This window comes from Seriola dumerili, unplaced genomic scaffold, assembly GCF_002260705.1.
Source record: "Seriola dumerili isolate Sdu_G_001 unplaced genomic scaffold, Sdu_1.0 BDQW01000011.1, whole genome shotgun sequence".
NCBI classification, from domain to species: Eukaryota; Metazoa; Chordata; class Actinopteri; order Carangiformes; family Carangidae; genus Seriola; species Seriola dumerili.
Window position 1 is genome coordinate 1,267,622 of NW_019174266.1, and position 16,597 is coordinate 1,284,218.

Genomic DNA, 16,597 nt, shown 5'->3' on the forward strand with positions numbered 1-16,597 from the left:
ATTAATGGCACTGCATTAATATTAGTACAAGGCCAATTTCTGAAGTGGGTTTCACATGAGACACATTTCATACATTCCATATTCACTCATAGTAAACCATCCTTTCCCTTGTGCATTATTACACAGAGAGAGAGAGAGAGAGAGAAATAAAATGAGCTAAAAAGCTATCACAAATTGTTTTTCTTCATTTAGCCACTAGACATACTTTTAATAAATAATCTTTGTTTTTGTAAAGACACTTGTTAAAGTATCATATGTCGTCCCTTTGCCAAATGCTGATTTATCGCCGTTATCGACATCAACTCTGTCAAGTCAATGTCATTTTGATTTCTTTTATCTTCATGTTTTGGTCCATTGTACTCCAAGTATGAAACTGCTGATACTGAATATTTAGTCAAATTCAAGATCAGATTTGGGTCTCTTGTACATTGTCTTTTGAGCAGGCTTGAATCAGTAAAGGTTCCTGTGTGGCTGAGCTGTGTATGGTACTGAGCATAGGAGGGTGGTGGTAAGTGCTCTTGTAGGTGTTGTAGTGGTTGTAGTGCTCCAGAGGGGGCAGCGATAGGTGTCTCTCCATGGCGGCGACACCTGCAAGGTCTTCTTCAACAGTAATGACCTCCATAGAGGAGGCAGGGCCATCGGGATCCTGCTGGTTATGCTGTTTCCTCATCTTGTAGAAAATTACCAGCAGAACAGCAGCCATGAGCGTGATGGCCACGAAGCAGCCGATGATGATCTTGGTGGTTTTCATGACTTCATCCAGGCCATTGAGGGCTCCCTCTCCATCCAGATCAAGAACTGGAATGGTGTAAGTCCGCTCTGTGGTCCTCGTTGAAACAGGAGTACCTTTTGTTGTTGAGGATGACACCCAGCCAAATGGGGGAAGTGGCGTTTGGCTGTCATCCCCCGGGGTCTCAATGGTCTCCACGGTGACTGTGGTAAAATAGGTCACCCCGCTGTTCTCCACAGAAGTGACATTAAGCACAGCAGAGGCAGAAATGTTGCCTGCTGTGTTGCTAACCATACAGGTGTAAGTCCCAGTGTCCTGCATTGTGACGCTAGTAAAGTTCAGTGTCCCGTCGTTGAGTACAGACAGACGCACCTTGTAAGCCCCATGTGTCACCAATGAGCCATTTGGTGTAAGCCAGCTGATGGATGTCAACGAGCTTGTACGGCATTTAAGCTCTGCACCCATGCCTTCTGTCACATTCAAGTCACTGGGCGGCTCCACAATGACAGGAACATCACACTGGAAGTAGCTGTGGTCCAGTTCCCCAATGTAGCGACCTTTAAAAATTGCAGGACTGTGGCAACGGGCGCAGCAGCTGGTATTGGCAGGTACCGTTTCCTTCAGCCACCAGCTGAGCCACAAGATATCACAGTTGCAGTTCCAAGGGTTGTGATGAAGGTGGACCCGCTCCAAGCGATGCAACGGTGTGAAGAGGTCATGTGGTAGGAAGGTAAGGTTGTTGTGAGCCAGGTTGAGCTCCACCAGGGACTGAAGGTCATCGAAGGAATTCCTCTCAATAGTTTGGATCTGGGCATGCATCATCCACAGCTTCTGCAGGTTCACTAATCCTGTAAATGAGCTGGGCTTGACAACAGAGAGCTGGTTTCCTGACATCTCTAGCTCTTCAAGCCTGACCAAAGGTAAGATGTTGGGTATCTCCTTGAGGTTGCACATTCCCAGGTTCAGGTAGCGCAGGTTGCTCAAGTCCTTGAAGGCGCCGTCAGAAATGTAGGAGAGACGTTTGAGTTCACCTAGATCCAGCCTTCGAAGCGAGGGAACTCGGTTGAAGGCATAAGATGGTATACTTTCGATGGGGTTGTTGCGTAGCCACAATTCCTTCAGCTTGGACAAGTACTCAAACGCTCCATTGGGGATTGTCGTGAGCCGATTATCAAAGAGCTCCAAGGTGTTGAGACTGGCCAGCCCATTGAAGGCGCCAATTTCAATGCTGCGGATGTGATTCTTGCTCAGCTGCAGGATCTCCAGATGGCGCAGATGTTTAAAACTGTCCACCTTGATGACCTGGATGAGGTTGTCCTGGAGGTTCAGGTAGCGAGTGTTTGTGGAAATGCCATCTGGGACATCCCGTAGACTGCGGCGGGTGCATATGACTTTGCTGAACTGGTTACTGCATGAGCAGACGGAAGGACAGGTCTGAGCACGAACCAGCCCAGCCACCACCAGGATCTGAAGGGCCAAAAGAAGCACAAAGAGGGGGTTGGACAGCGCCCCCTTCAGCCTACGACCTCTCATTGTCTGGCGCTGGAGGGAGGAGATCATTGTGTTCAGCATTCATAGTTCATCTGCTGTGTGTGTTCTCTGCAAAAGGAAGAAAAAGATAATATTTAGTATCCACATAAAGTAGAAGGGAGTACATTGTTCATGTTGTTATAATTATCATTGGCTCGATACAAGATCTTTTCTAGTGCTGAATTGATTAGTTGGCAGAGAATAAACTGACAACAAAAACATTAGTTTTTTTTTCAGCTTCTTGAATGTGAACAGTTGTTGCTTTTGTATGTTTTTATATGATTGCAAAATTAATATCTTTGGGATTTGGACTGTTGGTCAGATGAAACACAACATTTGAAGATGTAACTTGGCGCTCAATCAACAGATCAATTGATAGTGAAAATAATGATTACTTGTAGCCCTAATCTATTTATACAGCACAATGTGTATAGAATGACAAATGAATAAGAGCAACATGAATTAAAAGCTTCAATTAATTGTCAACATTGCCCATCTGTGGAATATAACAAGCTTTTTGTCAGCTCCCTAACCCTGGATTGCCCCAGATTTGCAGACTTCACAGACGCTGATATATCTACACTGGAGACCGAAAATGAAAAATGAGAACTTAGCATCCCCATCTCCCATTCGAGCAGGACCTGTGAATTACTTGTAAGCCCTTTACTCATCGAAATCCTAAGCCTGCAATTATTTAATACACAAAGCCTTAGTCATGAAATTTTTAAAAGAAATAGTACAATCTGTTGATGCCACTGGGACAAGATGTTTCAGAACAAGACAAGTCACTGACACCAAAGCATCACGCTCAGTGAATGTGGCTCTGCATTGTCACAAACAAACACTGTCTGAGTGCCAGCCAGGAATTTTCTACAGAATATCTGTCTATGCTAAAAAACAATGCAAAAAGCAATGTAACCTGTGAAAAGCATAGAATGGCAAACAGAGGAAATCCAACTCTGCTTGCTTGATAATGAGCTATGGCTTATAACTTGATATGAAACACAACAATATATTAACATTTACATATATATTAACAAGTCATTCATGAATGTTATTAAGTGATAACATTATATTGACTTTTATCGCCTGTTTATTGCCTATTTTATATGTGATTCATTTCCTGTGGTTTCTAAAACAGTATTCTTCATTCATCTACATGATTAATTCTTTTTTATTCAAAGCAGTATCGCACTGCTGTTTACTTTTCATTACGATCCAATTTATTGTCACATCAAAATCCCTGACAAATAGTGTGAATCAAGACTGTGAAGAGGTCTGATATTGTCCTCGCATAACTATAGCAGAATTTATTATCCCCCAAATCAAGTGACTAACAAGAAACTTGTTACTCCTTTAGATTAGATTAGATTAAATTAGATTAGATTAGTCCATTCAGCCAAAGTGCCTGGGAATATGCCTGAGTGTGCTCGAGACCAAAATAGACTGAGACATTCACACACATACAGTACAGCCTGTACCTCCCACTTCCACAAAGCAGTGTTGATGTGTTGCTATCACCCCATATTATCATCTGCCCACAAAGATGGTAACCTACACATAAATCAATACGTATCATATACCGAACATTACACACGGTGTGAAGTTATAAAATGTGACCGCATTGTGTCAAGCTGTACTATTAAGTGATGCAGACGCTGTTCTTCAGTGCAGTTATAATGCCTTTGCCAAAAGCAAAGCACTCTTGCCTGGTGCAAAAAAAACATTAACCTTCCCTACTGACTCCTTAACTTTATGTATTCTCCATGTCTCTTCTCAGCTCTTCCAACTCAAGTTATCTGTTAATCATCTCTTTCCCATCAAGCCACGAGCGAAAAGGCATGAGTGTATTGTGACAGGTGTTTTCTAAACTGTAAAAATTGTTAACTGTGGTGGAAATGTTCTCTGGTGAGGACGAATGGCTGACTCGATCAGCAGAAATTAGTCTAAATGTGGCTTGTTTTTTTGGGGGTTTTTTTGCACCAGCCGTGCTGCCACGCCAGACGCAGTGTAGAGAGGCTGCGGCGAGACGAGCCTCTGCTGGGGGAATCAGATCGAGTGAGGCCTCCCGCTGGCAGGAGCTCATTTCATCTGGCTGGAATTACAACAACCCTGCGCTGCCACTGTAGAGAAGAAAATGTCAAACATGACAAACTCACTGATAGAGATTATCAGCTGCCAATAGAACACCTTCATTTGCATTTCCACTGGAATACTTAAGGAAATATAGTCATTTGAAGATGATCTACCACTCAGGGTAATTGTATTCTTGGATACATGCCTTCTTCATAAAACATTTTATCAGCACAGAATGCCTCATTACATAAAGTGATGCCACATATATTGCGGTAGAAAAAAAAAAAAAAAAAAATCACTTCAAACATCCCTCTTCTCTTTGTTGGTGCAACACTGCGTGGATTAATTTCATCTAGGCACGCTCAACATGTATTCAGAGCCACTGAAAGCAGTAGCTGCTTACATCTAAAATCCTGCCAGCAACATAAAAACACACCCACCCTTACTTTTTCTGCTTCTGCACCAGCAGCTACTGGCATTATGTCTGACACCACTGTGATTTGCCAAATTCATTTGTTATAATGAGTTTGTTGGAAAAGCGCTAGAGTAACATATGTCTCAATCAGGGCGCACATAGCAAGGAGACTGTAATATAAAGCAGAGCATCAGAGCACTCAAATTACAATGTCAGATGATTAGAGTCTGTCGCTGTCGTGCACCGCGAGCACCCACATTCTACTCCAACTAGCAAAACATGTTAGCATGGACATCCCCACCCTCCAGGGAGGCAAGCATGGCTGTTTATGATGCAAATACCTAAATAACTGAATGTCTACAAATCAGGAAATCAAGTAAAGCCTCATGTCCAAGAAAGAAAAGCTTCTCTGTTTCATATTGTCGTGGTGTAAATATGAGGAGACATATGTTAAAACTGCTCTACACAAGTCAAATTGAGGGTAATGCATCTATGAAATGTTGCATATTGAACAACTTGCTTTGCAGTCACAATTTGATTTAGCTTGTTGGCATATTTAGCATTTTCCCTCAGACTTCTCAGGGGAATATGTTTCATGTACCAAAGGATTATTCCAACCCAGTGACAAAAAAAAGTAAATATTTCAATTTGCAATTCCACTGTCGGACAAAAAAAAAAAAGTCACATGTTCACCAGGAAATGCGCTAATCTCTTGTGTGGCACAAGGTTTTAATACTGATATTATCACAGTTAACACCTGATGTCATTAACACTCTGCTGCTTAATATGCCCTCGGGAATCACAAATCCTTTTTTGCCTCCTACATCCCCAAAAAGCACAGTTTTTTTTTTCATGTTCCTACATGAAACGTAATGAAATAACTAAAATCACTGGAAAGAACATTAAAAAAAATGCTCATTCATCTCATAATTTATTGTAATGTTTGAGGTAAGAAGAAAAAGAATCAAAACAAAAACCAAGTCACATCCTTTATGAATTGCTTATCACAGCCACTTGCAGCCGATCTAGTGAGTGTGAGTGGGTAAAATATGAAGTGATATGAAATCTGGCAAGTCTCACATCATGATAGAGAAAAGAGCCCGTGGCTGAAGGCTGTCTGATGAGCTGAATGTCATTTTGCTAATTCATTCAACGCATTACTGATTCATCGCATTTGCATACATTTGTTGCATGTCTTGTTCTTAACCTCGTTCGAGCTGATGTTGTAACCTCACAGGCCATCTGCATCTTACAAGACCTGTGTACAGTGTAGCTGGGAGATACAGATGGATAACAGGTTTTCTTGTGTCAGTGTCACATCTCGAGCAGTGATAAATATATTAGTATATATAATGTGTGTAAAAACTGAAGCCACCTAACAAACAACACAGCAGAGTCTGTGGTTGGTGTGCTTGTCCATCTCTCAGTACTTCTGTATCTGTGGCACTCAGCTCAACGCCTGTTTATTCCCGCTCTAAACACTAAATCTTTATGATCCCATTTTTAGCAAAATACAGAAAAGTTAGATTTTTTGGAGCGGCACAGACAATAGTATTAATTGGACCAAATCCATTGCTGGTTTTTATCTTTTATGGAATTTGCTGACCAAAAAAAAAAAAAGTACAGTATATGTTAAATATATAATATTACCAGCCTTATTCATTTAAAATCCCTTGGAGAGAAACGAAATGGAGCTGAAACAATTAGTCGATTAATTTTCTGTCAAATAGCTCATCAATTAATCAGCAGTTATTTTGCCAACTGATTTATCGTTTGAGTCATTTTTAAAAGGCAAAAAAAAAAAAAAAGCCAAACATTCTCCGGTTCCAGCTTCTCAAAAGTCATTTATCATAACAACCTGAATATCTTAAAACAGAACAGCGGCATAGCTATAAGCGTCAGTATAACGTCGCACTGTGGTGGAGAATCCTGCGCCGGTGTGCAGCTTTATTTCTGGGGTCTTAATGTGTGTAATTGAGTAATTTAACGCGTGTAATTTGAGACCATTTGTTCGTGTCACTCCATATTGTCAAAGTGAAGACTAGACATTTAAATCTGTGTGTGTGTTTGCGTGCTCCCGTGTAAAAGCCTTGCAGTGGAGGCCATCATGACTGGCGGCCACCACTGCTGCTGTCTCAATCTGACATGCAGACTGAGAGTGCTTCGCTCTCCAGTTCCGCTCCACCTGAAAAAATAAAGGCAATCCCCCTCCCCCACCTCGCCTTCAATACTCAGAGTGCTGGTGTTGGGGAAATAAATCTCAGAGGCTGTTGGGCGCTGCTGACTTATCAGCCAAACTCTATTCTTTTAACAGGAACAGGAATGATGGCCCTTTCGTTGACCCGACGAGTCTCACAACAGCAAAAATGAAGTGTATTTTCTTCAACATTTTTCATCCTCTTGGGATGGTGTTATCTAACAAATATTTTTTATTTTTTTTGTATTATCACCGGCTTGCTTGCTGCAGCCCATTTTAAACTGTGCCTATGCCTGTGAGCGTAGGGAATGTTCAGGTTGCTTAGAGTACAGGCCTTACTGCAGCTGTCAGATGCATTATAATGCTTGGTATATTGTCATGTTTGCTAGTTGCTAACACCAGATATATATTTGAATTTGCCTTTTGCAACTGGTTCGGTTGGGCCTTTGAAAGAAAGGACTTTTTGCACCAGTCACATTTAGAGAGTGTTTTAAACAGGGTGTGTTGGCGGTGCAGCCTCACTTTGGTCTCTGTGAGAAGAATTGCAGCTGCAATGCACTGACGTCTAGATCACACGCACACGCACACACACAAAAAAAAAAAATGATGCAAACCACATTTTGGTGTTATTTATTTCTTTAGAAACACCTTGTGTGAAATATTATTTTGTAGGATGCTCAAAAACAAACAGAGAAATCATGATTTCAGCTTTGAAACCAAATCATTTCTGTGCCTTCAATCTGGTCATTCAAAGTACAACTGACGACAGCCACAAGATTTAATTTAAAAGGTAATGAAAGTAAGATGAGCATCCTTTTTTCAGCGGAGTCAAGGTAACGTCATTGTCATTGCACAGGAGATACAATCCGTGTATCCGTAACATTCTGTAACGTCTTGTTGTAAGACGATTTAGAGTCAATGATTCGGCTGCAGACACAGAATGGGGAAGAAACAAAAAAAAGAGAAACATGTAAGCAAGGTCATACGCTAAAGTGTTTTCTCTCATCTGTTTCGAGATAATATTCTTCAAGGGTGTGGGTGAAGGGGTGGAGTGGGTTTCAGCTATAGGGTACAAGACGCTACAGTGACTGCAGGGACCCTCCACATTTAGCAAAGCTCACCAAAAGTATTTACACAGTTGCTGACACTTGACGGCAAGAGCCAGAATGTGTTTTGATTCTATAGACTACATTATAAGCAATTCTTAGTCATTTTGGGAGAGTTCAATAGAACAGTGTAATTGGATTTTCTAAATGCTTTCATGTAACAGCTTCATTGGTTCCTTTAATTTTAAAGCTCCATTAATTGATTTTTGCACACTAGGGGGCACAAAAACATGAAAACAAGCTGAATGATACATTGACTCAACCAATCAGCAAATGTGAAAGCCGTAAAATTTCAAACAATGAGTTAAAACAGGCTAAAAGGCTTTATGGAGCTGCAGAGTTGGCTGACATTACACCACAGCCAACCCCTTTCATTTCACACAATAGTGATTTGAGTAATTTGATTTAATGTTAATATATTTATCAAAAAAATGACATTAGGGTTTATGCTCGGAAAACTTCAAAGCCCAACGATATATTGTGAATTTCCCACACTCGCACTCGGGATGCTAGAGTCTACCCGCCTCACTGTATACTGAAAACATTCCAGGTAATTTATATAAAATCGTTGCCATTGTTCTGCTGAATGTGAGGCAAATAAAAGTTTACGTTTACTCCGCCCAACGAAAGATAACGGGCAGTAATGTAGGTCCCTTCATCATCAGGATATGATGAGAGAAGAGGTGCTACAGCTGACCCTCTGACCCGAGCTTAACGTCTGCCGTCCCCTCGGGGCAGGAGCGCTCCCAGATGGCACGATCATATTATTGAAAATCATCATGATTTTTGATCACCAGGCTCATTTTCTCCAGCCTGTGATGGAACGAGATTAAATTAAAATAAAGGCAAAATTGAGAGCAATCAGACTGCCATCTGGAATTATGGTCAGACAGACAATCACTGCGAGGACAAAAACCTATAGACACATTTTAATTTGCTGTCAGGCAATATGCTGTGGCATTATGTCTGTGAAAACAGTGCAGGGGACATTTTTAATCAATCTATTGTTTCTGATGAGAAATGTCGTATTATTATCAGCCATCCAGCCACTTTGTCTTACAGACTGATGATTGCAGTCTTGGTTAGTGATAGTCTCGTTTTATTTGCTTTTGTTTATTGAAAGGCTTTGAAATTTCCCATGACACATATTTCAAACTTTAATGTGCGGCGAGTGGAAAGAAACCGATCAAGCTACTGTGTAAGAATGTGTGTAAAATGCCAGACATGTTAAACGAGTGTACCCGAGTGCAATCTTTTCTCAGGGATTTACACTTGAATGACCTATTGTCATGTGGTGTTAAAGAGCATCACGTTATACAACTTAGACTTCCTGTATGTTATTTCTTGTGCCCTCGTTTCAGGTAAGTACGCAGAGGTTGCTATCTTGTGCCAATACTGGGGAGAGGGAGAGCGAGAAGGTAGAAGGTAAAGAGACACCTTTTCAAGTGATAATTCAATTCCTATTCACATATTGCCTTATGCTGCCTCCATTATGATAATTGCATGGGCTAAATAATCTGCAGGGACCTCCGTGTTCAAATGCACTCTGCCAAGGCTCTGTCTGGTCTCTGCAAAGGGATTAAGACAGGATGCCCTGGGTGGGAGGCAGGCTGAATGCGAGGGCGCTCTTAGTATTCGTGTCACTTGTCTGGCCCGCCAATCTGCTTCCATGACTGCGTTCCTAAAAAGAGATCTGCCGGATCGGCCAACTGTAGGTGGAAGGGCATCGCGGCACAGTCGAGGATGACTGGACTAAATGAAAACATGGCACAGTTTAAGTGTGTTAGCACGTCTTAGGCAGTGGGGACAGTCTTGGTAATTGGTTACACAGATATGGACTAATGCTCTCACTGCAAAACATTTGGGTTTTTGTTGATCAGAAGAAAACTGGAAACACATTCCCTCCACATGCGGTGCATAAAAGCAGGTGGCAGCCCGGGGTTTAGGTAGGTGAGTACACACAGCCGGCGGCAGTGGCAGGATAATGAGCTGCACACATCCCATAAGCTGCGGTCTTATAGTAGTTAAACAGATCACTTTTATCGGAGGATTTCTGCGATTGGTGCAGGAGGTGCGCATGCGGCTGATGCTGATTTGTGAATGAACTCATGACACTCATTTTGTTTAAAAGATCAATTATTAAACATTGAATTAAAAAGGTTCCACATTACAGTGATGCTCTTGTTACATTTTATGCTTCATCAGAGGAAATTGGCTCTTTACAAATGTGTTAATAACATTGAATGTGATTTCTTTCAGGTTCAGAAGCTGTAGGAAGTGGGCCAGGAAGTTGTGTTTTAATGATATAACACGCAAATTGCAAGTTTTAGTTTGCAATTTGCATGAACCAATGAGATTTCGACCTCACTGTGGCATATCACTGGTGTAGTGATATTCTATGGTAATGCCTCCAAAAGGGCAAAATACTGTTATTCATTGTTGGTATTGAGGAATACAACAGTGTTGTATTAAAAAATGGCACAATAGCAATGTAGCTTCAATGGCCAGTCTTGGCAGGTTGCCGCTCCCTGCAAAATGCAGAGTGCTCGAAGGGATTAGTTCACTGGAGTGTCCTCTGTTCAGTCACAGCTATTTGCCAATGAATTCCAGCCATTCTAGTTTGCAAATTGACTGCATAGGAGGAGTTGGAGGCAGTTCTCTCTGGAGCTTTTGTGTTCACATTGGGGTGACAGGATACTGACAACAGATGGCACCATACGTGGTACAGTCTTTTGTTCTCTTGTTTAAGGTTGCTGCTCACCAATGTGCCACTGATTCTCATTGGACATCCTTTCGTCTGGATTGTGCCCTGCGTCTATCAGTACGTGAGGAGTCGTTCTTCAGCCGCATGCTGACACACAGTTGGTATGTAGGTTGGTGTTCACACAGATTTTGTAAAATGAGCACAGTTTCTGGAACACGGGTGACATATGTGAACTTAAATAATACTTAGGATATATTTATATGTATCCTTATAGTGTCACAAGTTGTGACTGTCTTGTGAAAAGGTAGGTGATGAGCTTTGGCTTGGTGTAGCAGTAAGGTACTGTAAAGATTTTTAAAGCTATTGGCTTTAAAAAAAAAAAAGAAGAGAGAATACAAACACGCGACAAATTTAAAGGAAAAACCAACATAAAGTATCTTAGTAAGGTGTTGGGCCACATCGTGCCGCCTATAAACTGTGTATAATAATGGATCCAGTTCTGGAAAATGAATGGCTTAATCCTGCATTCTTTCCAATGACCATCAGGGGGCTGACCTTAAAAAAAAAAGCGAGATTGTATAGAAAACTATGGGAAATTAATCTTATTCTCACTTGATTTATTACCTCAGTTAGTTTTTTCCTAATGGGTTTATGTTCTCAATCACGAGTTTCAAGTCTTCTTCAATACAGCAAGATGTTTATTTTTTTTAAATCATGGTCCCATTTAAAGGAAAATTGAGGATAAAGCTGTGCTGTAGGGCGTGGCTACTGAGGGACTGACACATCATGCCAGTCAATCAGGATAGAGGATGGAGTGACGTGTCGGAGCTGGAGCTTCTGTTTTCAGTTCATGACAGTTAGCTGCGACGTTGTGTTTGCCGAAAAATACCTCATTCAGCATTTGGTTGTACTAAAACACATTTTAAGGAGTCAGCTGTTCATTTTTTCCAGTAAGTTCATTAGTCAAAATTAGCATCTCAGTTAATATCCCAGTTGCATGAATGCACCTACATGCGCTGCTGTCACCACTTTAGAAGTTGCAAACTTTTTACTGCGAACTGAAGATTTGACAGTTAGACTTCAAAGCAGTTGTCAGTGTACAGCTCATACACATTACTTTCTTTCAAAGCTACAGTTCAATTGTACTGAGAGAATGGTTTTTCCAAATTGACCATATGTCACATAGTGAATCCAACGGGACACTTTGGTGAACTAGTGTTTTCAGTTTCATTAAAGTTGAGAAGTAAGGCACATGAGGACAGCACAGACTCTATCATCTATCTTTAGACCCTTCATCAATGTGTTCCTGTATGATTATAATACTGTGCATGTTGCTATTTTTAAAATTCATTCCACATATGCTCCATAAAACCATTAACAAACTTCAAGAGCTTCATAAACACCTTTATTGCACATTAAAAACTACATTAATTTCAACAATTTACAACACTGGAAAGGTGTATAAAAGAACGTCATAAATGGACGAATTAAATACTGTTGTGTGCAAATTACAATCAACTGCAACTATTTGAAAAAAAAAAAAAAGAATAAATAGTTCACACACAGCTGTGGATGAAGGTAAAGGTGAACTTCACTGTCACAAAGACAAGTTTGCATAATATAAAGAGGAAGTTGAGTCTCCGATGGAGCATCGTTTTAGCAACAAGTATAAACCCTTTATTTATCACGAGTCCCAGGTTTAAATGTAGCAGGCTCACAGCTTGAAGGAAGAAGCTGTTCTGAAGTCACTATGAAAGGGACAAAAAGGCAACCTGCCACAGTATTTGAATGTAAATGTGCCCCAGTAGAAACCTCTCTCTAAATAAGTGATGCTCTCGGAACACCACTCTGATATTAACTAATGTAGGAGAACTGTGAACTACAAGAACTATCTAATGTTTTAATCTACTTACAGTTTGTTACAGCTACAGTGGGATCCGAAGGTCTTCGGACCGTATGTCTGATACGGTGGGCAGAGAGAGTCAAAGACCACGGGGTGGTAAAGGAGTAAGATAGAGGGAACAGGTGAGGGTGCAGGTGTAGGGAACGAGAGACGGGCGTAGCTGATAAGACTGAACAATGTTATGGCCACAAGTGTGCAAACTATATTAACAAAAGTATCAGTCATCACATGAGGCACTGTGGGCTGTGTCCGGGTCTAAAAAATCCATTAAGACTCAACTTCAGCCGTGAACAACCTGTCACATGAACATTTCACTGCTGCTGAAGTCGTGTTTTAACGGACTCAGCAAATCTGTTTTAAAATATCATTTCCCCTCGTGATGAAATGAACTCCATCATGCAAAAATAGCTCAGGAGTGTCAAACCTCTTATACGTGAGGGTGACGTGCAAAGCTGCCACTTAAAACAATGAACACATGAGGCCATAACACTGTTCACAAACCTGCGAGCCCTGTCAGTCGCCCACGGATTAGCACCAGCATCCTCCCGCATCTCTGGGTGATGCCAGAGAAGATGAGCTTCAAGTCTGTTTACTGCAGCTGGAGGTGGTGGTAGCTGTCCCCAAAGATCCAGACCAACATTGTAATAATGAGAAATGTATGATTATTGTAGACTATTGAGAAAATACTACCCTGGTGGCGTTGTGTGGGTGCACATGTCACGATGGTTCCCAGCTCTCAGTAATGTTAGTTATTCTGAAAGAGAGAAAGAATCATTCCAACAGATGTTTTGATGCCTGTCATCAACAATGACATTTGCAGAACCATTTTTAAAACAATGTAATAATAATAGTTTCTACCCTTAATATAAATATAAATATAATTTTAACACAAGTAGTTACACCAAACAATAGCTTCAGCTACAACAACATTTAAAAGTTACTCCTCATATATGTGATATTTGCCAAATGTGGAAATGAATGCAATTAGCTGTTAAGATTATTACACTTACCTCAAATTATGGAAGCTAACTGTGTTAGCAGCGACTTCGCGCGGTGCAGCAGGACAGGTTGCCGGTTGTCCTCTGTCCTCAGGTCAGATCCGCCCCCTCACTCCTCTCCAGCTCCACCCTCTCGTCCAAATAGCTTTAATTCTGGTTCCAAAAAACCAAGATGGCAACGGCCAAAATGCTAACTCACAGACCAATGCTGGTGGGTTGCCACTTGGTGACTCCAGAACAGCTTCAGAGCTCCTCGTCGTTGATTCTATAAATCTCTGAACTCTACTGGAGGTGATGGACACCATTCTTCCAAAAGACACCCCCCCCCCCATCTGGTGTTTTGACGATGATGATTGAAAGCTCTGTCTTCACACGTCAGTCCAAAATCTCCCACAGGTGTTCAACTGGGTTGAGATCTGGTGACTGTGAAGTCCACAGCAAATGATTCATATAATTTTCATACTCATCAAACCATCCAGTGACAGTGGCAGTGTCATCCTGTCTCTCCATTCATTTTTTAGGTTTTTCCTTTAATTTGTCACCTGTCTGTTTATATTCTAGCAGTAGTTATTCTTAGTAAAATAAAATATTACTAATAAAACAAAGTAGTAAACACCCACACTCCCACAAACATGAAATCAACACATCAAAACAAGTATAGTGAGTCCAAAAAGATGTAGACTTACACCATCAACCTTCCTGCCAACCTTCAGCCATATTTGCCATATGCCTCTCTAAAAACAACTCTAGACTGTTGCCACTGACGACATCATGTTCAGGTTCATCTGTTGGCTTGGCCGGGGGTTTGAATTGACTTGAAATGTCACAGTAACAGCAATCATCCAGTGATGCCTCCATAAAGAGCGTACAGTGAGCACCAGGTGAGGGTATAAGTGGGCTGTTTACTCACAATTACCTTTATGCACAAGTGCACAAAAAATGGAGCATAAGGAAGATCGATTCTCTAATATTCTAAAAGGTCAAATACATATTCTTTATAATGCAGTAAGATTCACCAACTTTTTCTATGTAATGAAAATGCATATATTTACCTCATGATCATATTTACTCCTGTAAGAGCTACACACACACACACACACACACACACACACACACACACACACACACACACACACACATGTTCACATAAGAATTAGACATACATACAGTAGACGCCTGCATATCTCGGCCAAGGATTAAAGTCAAGTTAAACCCTTCTTCCTCCAATTGCTTAACTGACTCGAATAAAGTGATAACCATGTGATATTTCTATTGATCCCCGCAGTGAAATTCTCTTTTCACTCTGCTCCCTCCAGGGAGGTCAGAGTGTAGGGTCATCTTCACATGGAGCGCCCCCTGAGCTGCCACGGAGTCAGTGGGGAATCGCTGATTTGCTCAAGGGCAGGACAAGAACGACGAGTACATTACAAGCTCTTTCCTGTATGGCTAGGACGAGGGAGGGGTGGGTGGGGGGTGGGGGGCTCTTAAATCTCTTCTACTTAGAATATCTTCAAAAGAAATTCCCAACATAAGACACAAAGCTTCTGGAGGTAAAGGGTAGATTTTTATTTGAAGTGAATATTAGGAGAGCGCCATTAGGTTGTCCTACTTTGAAGGCAACTTATTCACCTACTCCTCTATATAGAACAAAAAGAACAATAGGTACTTCTCAACTATTCTTCTTAAAGTATATCCCTGCCATGTGCCACACTGTATCATATGGGTGGCTGGTGCCAATAGAGCTAATTCGCATATTAAAATCGGATCCTGGGCAATGCTCCATGTTGCATATGTTTTGTCATCTAAGTCTCAAAACTCTAGGTTGCTATAAATTCCTTTTCATAAAGCAACTAGTCCATCCCACTGCAACGATTTACAGCTAGGAAATTAAATTCCCTTTGACCAGATTACTATAATTATCTACCTCACGATGAAGGGTGAGCAGAGGATTAAGGTCTGTTTAAAAATAACCACCATCAAATATATTTGGACTCAATAAATGAAAGCTGAAGAGCAGACATTTTCTCAGTGGTGTGATCTCTCGTTCCCTCTCTCTCTCTCTCCCCCTCTCTCTCCCTCCTCTTCTCCCTCCTCTTTTCTTTTCTCTCTGTTAATCTTCTTTGATAATTCGGCAGCGAATGCATGACGCTTGGTGGGAGACCGTCTTAAAGTCAGTCGGAAATCAAAGCTGGGAAAATGCAATTATTCATGTGGCAGTCAACAATTTTGCAAAAGATGGATGTGCACTGTTCATGCAGTCTCTCATAAAGACTCAGATCTACCAAGAGGATCACAAATCATCACCATGAGCCATATTATTGTTCTGCTGGTGCAAGGTCATTTGGAAGGCCTGGGAGTTACACTTTTTAATTTGTATTTCCCGCAGACGATGATGATAATTACCTCTTATTTTGATAGTCTTAGAAGGAAGTGTTATTACGTTTTATTATTATCTACCAGCCCAGCTGCTGAATGCACCGTGGCAGTGCTAGGTAAGGGATTGTGTTACTTTTCTCACTGCTGATGGCTGATTGATTGTGTGTAGCCAGCGTTGACAGCACACAGCAGGTAGTCCATCTTGTTTTTCTTTCATTATTCCTTCATAGTGTGAAGTCTCAGCTGGCATGCTAATGAGCTGTTTAGGATTAGTGTGTACAAAATTTGTACCTCCCCCCCCCCCCCCCCCCAAAAAAAAAAGAAAAATTGGTTGTCCTTGTTTGTCCTGCTTGTTTGTTGTTTGTTGTTTTTGTGCTTTTTCTTTTTGACATTTCACAAGCATATTAACATTTATAGCAACTAAACTTTTTTGTTTTTTTGCTAACTTTGCTAACTTTGCAACACTAGAGTTCTGTGATGTATTATAGTTACACTGCAACGTTAACATTCATGACTCTGGGCCTCCAGCTCAACGCGGTGATGAGCGTGACGTCGGTGATGA

General features: G+C 41.1%; 1 protein-coding gene across 1 annotated transcript in view; it reads right to left on the reverse strand.

The window, feature by feature from the left end:
* Window positions 1-202: 202 nt before the first annotated feature.
* The window catches only part of LOC111224117 (leucine-rich repeat-containing protein 4C-like), a 37,498-nt gene continuing 21,103 nt past the window's right edge, over window positions 203-16,597 (reverse strand). Inside the window, exon 2 of the mRNA XM_022748527.1 lies at window positions 203-2,329. Within this exon, the coding sequence (XP_022604248.1) occupies window positions 407-2,302 (1,896 nt within the window). The 5' untranslated portion in view covers window positions 2,303-2,329 and the 3' untranslated portion in view covers window positions 203-406. The remainder of the gene's footprint in view (window positions 2,330-16,597) is intronic.